At 31.4% G+C, this 6,886-nt stretch overlaps 1 protein-coding gene across 2 annotated transcripts; it reads left to right on the forward strand.

The window, feature by feature from the left end:
* Window positions 1-4,100: 4,100 nt before the first annotated feature.
* Window positions 4,101-6,149, forward strand: LOC131672188 (uncharacterized). Of its 2 annotated transcripts, none has more exons than XM_058949251.1 (2): window positions 4,101-4,156; window positions 4,497-6,149. In XM_058949251.1, the coding sequence occupies exon 2, from the start codon at window positions 4,525-4,527 to the stop codon at window positions 5,653-5,655; it is 1,131 nt and encodes a 376-aa protein (XP_058805234.1). In that variant the 5' UTR covers window positions 4,101-4,156; window positions 4,497-4,524; the 3' UTR covers window positions 5,656-6,149. The 2 variants fall into 2 exon arrangements, with proteins under 2 accessions (XP_058805234.1, XP_058805235.1); XM_058949252.1 differs by having other exon boundaries at window positions 4,132-4,191.
* Window positions 6,150-6,886: the final 737 nt, after the last annotated feature.

Genomic DNA, 6,886 nt, shown 5'->3' on the forward strand with positions numbered 1-6,886 from the left:
AATAGAAAAAATCTATAATATTGAAATACTGAATTGAGAGCAAAACATTCGTTTATAAGTGATGATTCTCAAAATAATACTGGTACTGTCGATGAAGAAACTATTAGCTATAGAAGTAATTATTCGATTTTTACTTTACCAATTGTCAATAAATTTATCGCAATAGTCATGCAAATAAAGTACATTGGATATCACCAACAGCTTTCAAAAAATAGAGATGAATTTTTGTAAGTAACAATGTAGTGTTTTAAAAATACGTGTTGTGCGCGCAGCGGCGCTGTGCGAATAATGTAAGCTGTAATGCATATTATTGTTGACGACATGCATAACTGCTGTTTATAGTATAGTTTGTCCATATTCGGATACTCAATTTGATAAGATACGTATGCTCGGTACGAAAAATAATCGAGTATATTCATAAATACTCGTGATTTTTATTCTTTAATAATTGTTCGCCTTCGGCTCGTTTATAAATCTCTTGTTTCGCCAATAAAGTCTTGCCGTACCTGTTAGATAATCTACTTTATAAATGGGCATTCAAATATTTTATCTGTAACCTGAGGAATATTTCAACATATAACATGCATTTTTTACCTCAAAATGAATGAATTTGAATAACTCTTTTCATATTGTATAGAACCCAACATATTGCGATTTGAGTAAACTAAATAGCGTAAGCGGTGAAAGTCCAAACGCGCTTAAAAAACGAACTGTGTAGCCGTTCAACTAAAATTATAATATTTAGAGTTCTGATAAATATTTTAAAAATCTAAAAGAATAAGCTTCTTTTTTATAAGTTAGGGAATGCATGGCCGTTTTTAAATTATCGGCAAGTCTATTCATAAACTAGTTAAAGCTGTTTAATCGTTTAGATTGTGAATTTAACTAATTAATTTTAATAATTAATAATTAATTAATGTTAACTTTTCGCCAAGACATTGCTCGAAATTCAAATCGTCCGGCTGAAAGTACCCAAGGTCACGTGATGCATTTTATACACCCCTTTCCTCCGCATACTCTTACACTAGAATTAGTGCTATTTCCCCATTTGCAATCACATCTATAATATGGAACTATAATACTGAATGAAAAATAATTTTCTTTTATTATATATTATTTTAATTTTATTTTATATAATATTATTTTTTAAAGAATAAAGGGATAATATTATTTTACAAATTCAAAGGGCATGTGAGCAATATCTCTTACTATTATAATATAAAGGAAATCTAATATAAATAATTCCAGTGTAAAATACAATGGTTTGTAAGATGAAAATTGAGAACATAATTAAAAGAAATAACAAAAAATGTTTAAGAATTTTTCTTTGGAGAGAACTGAAAATCAATTACAAAAAGTGTTACACTAAGAAGTTCAAAATAATCAAGTTAAATCATTATTTTACATATATAACTGACAGAAAAAAGATAGAAATATAAAAGCTTCCTACAATACCTGTGAACGTTTGGCTTCTTTATCAGTTGAATGAAAAGAAATAATTTAACTTAATTATTTTGTATTTTTTAGTGTGATTTTCTTGCAATATTCGATAACAAATACCAAGCATTACAAGTTCTAAAGAAAAACAAGTAAAAAATTATACTGCATGCGAGATGAATTGTGGTGTAACAGATTTTTTCAGCGCAACTCTATGATCATAAACCGATTAAGTCACAAAATATTTGATTGAAAGTATCCTATTTTTAAGAAATATTGTTAAGATTGCTTATAAATAATTATATATTGTATACCAATAGCGAAAACCTTTAAAGTTTGAAAAATATTGGCTTGTTATTGGGTAATGGGATCGCGAGATTTCCAAACAGTAGCAACAATGCCTGTAGACAATTCGAAGAAAGGAACATTTAGGCTTAACCGGAAAGCTCAGTAGAAATGGAAAATCATAAAAATTATCATATTGCTATTTTATGCCTGGTATTGATGACAATGAAATTAAATTATATTTTTATTATTTTCAGCATTAATTTGAAACCTTGTGCTGCCGTAGCATTTCTTCTGCTTGAGCGGTATCAAAGTGTATTTGTCCCGTATCATGGCTGAATTGCGAATGCTCTATTAGAAACCGAAGGTAGTTTCTTTTTGATTCATTTTAAAATCACTTTTGAATTACTTTAAGCAGGAGAAATCGGAAACAATCAACTATAAATACAGTCCAGCCAGAAGTAAAGGTAAAGATTGTACGAAGTAACAACGACAACCTTCTATATCCAACAGTAATGATACGAATAACTTCAACTGAAATGAACACAAGTACAGAATGTCGAAGTAACAACGACAACCATCTATATCCAACAGTAATGATACGAATAACTTCAACTGAAATGAACCCAAGTACAGAATGTCCAATTAATTTCAACAATATAATCTTTGATATCCAAGATATTAAATATAACGAAGGTCATATACAAGCGATTAATGATAAAAGTGAAGACAAGGTATTAAGAGAAGAATGTCAAGATATCGAAGAAATAAAAATTTTTATTCAAAGAGATTGGTCTAACAGTTGCAAATCATATTCAACAACTTTTTATGATGATGATAAGGTTACAAATATCAAGATAAAAATATAATATTTTAGCAGCTTTTGCTAATTTAAGTAAATAATAATTTATACATTTAATGGATGAAGTTATGCTTGTTATTGTAAGTTATAACATATTTGTTAGTTATGTCCACCGAAAAACCAATGTAAGAAAAGCGAAATTACATGTAGATTACTCAAAGTCTTCTTGAGCAGCTGCTCGAGACTTGATTTTCTCGCAAAACAAAATATGAATTATCACTGCAAAATAAAACTGTTCTGTAGAAAGCTTTTTCTATCTCTAAATCTTCACATTCATAAACTCAAGCCTCAACTCGCAGATCATTTAGCATGCGACGCTATATCAGGACGACATTCAGCCATTTTTACAACTCTCGCGTGCGGTGCTGCTCTTACTCCCTTAGAAAGCCCTCTCCATCCATCTGCAACCGCGCTCGCGCTCGTGTAAACGGCACTCCGCTAGGGATATGAACTTGAAGGTAGGTGCGCAAGCACGTCCTCGCGTCCGCGCGTAAACCACCGAGCGGAAGCTCGGCGACAAAGGCCGAATCACGTGTGCGCGTATATATACTCTTTTATTCCTACCGTCTATCTATGCTAGCTTTCTCTCTCGTGGCATGAGTGTCTTTCATGACCTAACGTGAGCAACTTTTTTTCGCGTTTTGCGCATAAGTAAGATCAAATTAACTCTGTTGAGTTTAGTTTGATTTCTTCACTGATTTCAATACTTTGTAAGCTGTCCTATTTATGAACTTATTATGCCGCAACTGATATTAAAACACGATAATTAACTATTTTAATCGAGTACTGAACATAAACGTGGATCTGCAGGTCATCTGCATTTTACTTTTGACAGTAATTCTGTATGGTACGAAATATCTTGATAAAATTTTTAGAGATTTATTCTCAGTACTTCCTTAGCGCGGGTCGGCTGAATCTTGAACGTAAGCTTTGGGTTATCATATTTATTGAAAGAGATGAGAAAACTTTGATGAAATTGATAAGTATATATGGAAATCCTAGAGTTTTCTGATATAAACTACATTTATATTATTTTTTCACAAAATCATTCTTTTGAATATCTTCACGATCATTATTAATTTTATTTTCATTTGTGAATTGACATTTTTATGTTCTCTTATTCAACTGATGAATTGGATATCTTAATCAAATTCCATTTTTAAAATACGCTTTAGTACTCTTCTTTTTTGTGAAAAAGGCACCATATCCTAAGTGCTATCGATTTATTATAGAAGTTATTAATGTAAGTCTTCAGAAAATGACAAAACCTCCAATTTTTGTCAATCTTTTAATCGACTAAATGTCTACTGTAGCTGTTCTTCTCATATTTTATTTTGTTTGTCATCTTAATAATTATTGCAAAATTTCCATTACTATGTAAATATCTTAATATTTTGATTATATAAGTAATCGTAAGGCAAGCGCAATACTATCTAATCAAATTTTATAGTTGATAACAGACAGAGCTGTTTTGCAAAATGAGTTCATTAAAACATTCGATTAATGTAGCATCAGTCTGTTTTCAGCTGGCGACTTAGCGGGTGTTTAACTATTATATTGAACGTATTCTAGGTATAATTTTTGTAACGGATCAAACGAACGCTTAAGTAAAAATAAATTGTCTATACTTTGTATGCGAGGATAATTAACTTGTCAGATTAAATATTGCCATAGCATCTTTTTTACGGTCTTACTTTTTTTTTAATACCTAAAGTTGTATACACAGCGATAGATAAAATAATATATACTTTTTTCTTATTCATTTCAATATATAATATCTTGACTCTAACGCATTTTCACGCCGTCATTTTTTGATATTTTAATAGATTTAATTATCCAGTTTGATATTATATATTTAAATTTATCTGCAGGAAATATTATAATTTTATATTCAGATATCTTGCTCTTACAGGACATTTTACAAAAGAAATATATAAAACATGGGATCTTGCAATATTAGTATCATCGGCCTCATTCTTTTTAACATTATTTACTCAAGTTACACAGAAGATTCAACATTTTCTCAAGAAAATAGATCAGAACATCTACTTATACCTGCGAATGTAAATGGTCAGAGACTTTACACTTACTATGAGAATGATAGTACTGTGATAACATCACCTGAACCTGGCTATCAAGATTGTAAAATACCTGGTATCATACCATCAAATCACAGGCATGAACTTGGAAATGGTAAAATGGTTGCATTTACTCCGATATACACTCATTTCAGTATACTTGATTTCAAGAATTGCTCTTCATATACTCCTATTCATATTAATGACGGTAAACCGTATTATTATGATTCACAATTGGAAATACATGCAGTAATTCCTCATTACAACACTTTCGATGTATATAATCTACGAAACCGGGCCTGCAATCCATGTCGTTACAATGACAAGGGTGAACGTCTGCAAGTAGATAATATACTGATGCCGGAAACGGATAAAGCAAGCAAGTATTTTTTAGAACCAATAACAAATATTTCTGGTGTCAGCAATGGGTACCTCAACGGGATTTCTTTTCGAGCTAATGATTCGACAACTTTAAGAGTTTTGGATTCGAATTACAACATTGTCAAAGAGCGATCATTAGACGGACAGTATTTGGATTCGTCAACAACTCATGGGAATGTGACAGTCTGCACCAGTATAAATACTTGCCCGGATAGTTTCTTCGATTGTCTTGCTCCGAGATGTCAATTGTTAGACTCAAATTTGAATACGATTGCTAATGTCGGAGTACAGCAGCCCAAGGGAAATCCTATGTTTGTATATGTGCACATAAAGAACCTTAAGGATGGCGGAGCCATGATTTCTATGGAATTTGGTTACTATGATCTATTAAATGGGGACAGTCGTCAGGATATTTTCATTCAACAAATTAATGCAAATGGTAAGGTTGAACCAGTAATTCGTCTCGGCAGATTTGATGCTGAGTATGTTAGCTTTCATCATTATATGCTAAAAAGCGAAGAATATTGCGCCGTACTTTCATTAGAGAAAAAAGAAGATAAAGATTATTCTCTTATTAAATGCGTTATTCCAAAAACGCCAAGGAAGGATTAATGGTCAAGAATAATTTAATTTTGGTTATGTAAGCTTGATATTGAGAATACACATTTGTGACGAAATATTTCATAATATTTTTCGCCAATTTAGCAGTCAGCTACATACAGAATAAAAAAATTAATATTCATTTTCGTGATATAGTAACTTTTTTCTACATTTATTAGGATAAAATATCTGGCATGGTGACTGGATACTAAACTTTATGTGTTTCTTCGTTAGATGTTTTATCCCTAAAAATTCTATTTTTCATGAGGATTGATCGTTTCATAACTGTTGTTTCCACGAAAAGTTTTTGTTATTCTAATCGCATATCGAGCAAAACAGAAAACTGTAGGAAATTTTTGTTATTAATAATGAGGCTACATTGTAAAATAACTTGACATTCAATAAGAAAAATTAAATTTGCTCTCGCACACTTGTGTCACATATCTCGGAAATATTTAATAAATAATCAAATTTTAATAAAATAAATTTAATTAATTAATAATTTAATTAATTAAGTTTGATAACTTTTTGAGCATAATTAGAAAATGACGGATTAATAATCTTTAATTTTAATGATCTATAAAATTTTATTTCTAAAAAGTGTGTATTAAATACCTTTTTAGGTTCACGTACATATAAATTACATAGCTTGCCTCAGTACAATAAATATAATTTATTGAAAATTCAGAAAGATTTAATTACAGTATTAAAATCAAAGAAAGCACAGATTAATTGATAAAATGCTCTTTCGACTTCATTGCCTAACAAAGAATATAGCTTGTTCAAGTATTTCGAAAGTATAGGAAGGGGAGATAGATGTGCAGAGAAATAGACATATACATTTTATATTTTTGTCCAAAGAAGTCTTTTACACAAAATGGAACTTTATAAAAATCACGTCCTCGTTTTTCTTTTGTTTCTCACAAATCAAGTGTGCAAACAAAGGAAACGCGCGTCTTTTGTTGCAAGTCACACACTTCAAAGTTGGCTGCATGAGGTGGCGCTTGCGCGCGGGATAATCATGCGTTTCGCAAGAGGGAAATCCGAGAAGAGAGTCAAGGCGTGCAACGCTCTCTAAAGTTGCCTGAAAAGAAACTAATCGAAGAAGAGGGAAGCGAACGCGAAACTCTTCATCCTCTGCGCGGCGTATTGCGCGCTTGGAATCTCAGCTATTGACTTAGCCAAGTTTAGATTGCCGCTAGGATGAAGGGCTGCTGCCTTGGTTGGCTCGCGCTTGCGGTTT

Source organism: Phymastichus coffea, unplaced genomic scaffold (assembly GCF_024137745.1).
Source record: "Phymastichus coffea isolate CEN01 unplaced genomic scaffold, Cenicafe_Pcof_1.1 PCOF00145, whole genome shotgun sequence".
Lineage (NCBI taxonomy): Eukaryota > Metazoa > Arthropoda > Insecta > Hymenoptera > Eulophidae > Phymastichus > Phymastichus coffea.

Bases quoted from the DNA above. Each gene is read 5' to 3' on its own strand.
- LOC131672188 (XM_058949251.1), top strand. From the start codon at position 4,525: ATGGGATCTTGCAATATTAGTATCATCGGCCTCATTCTTTTTAACATT.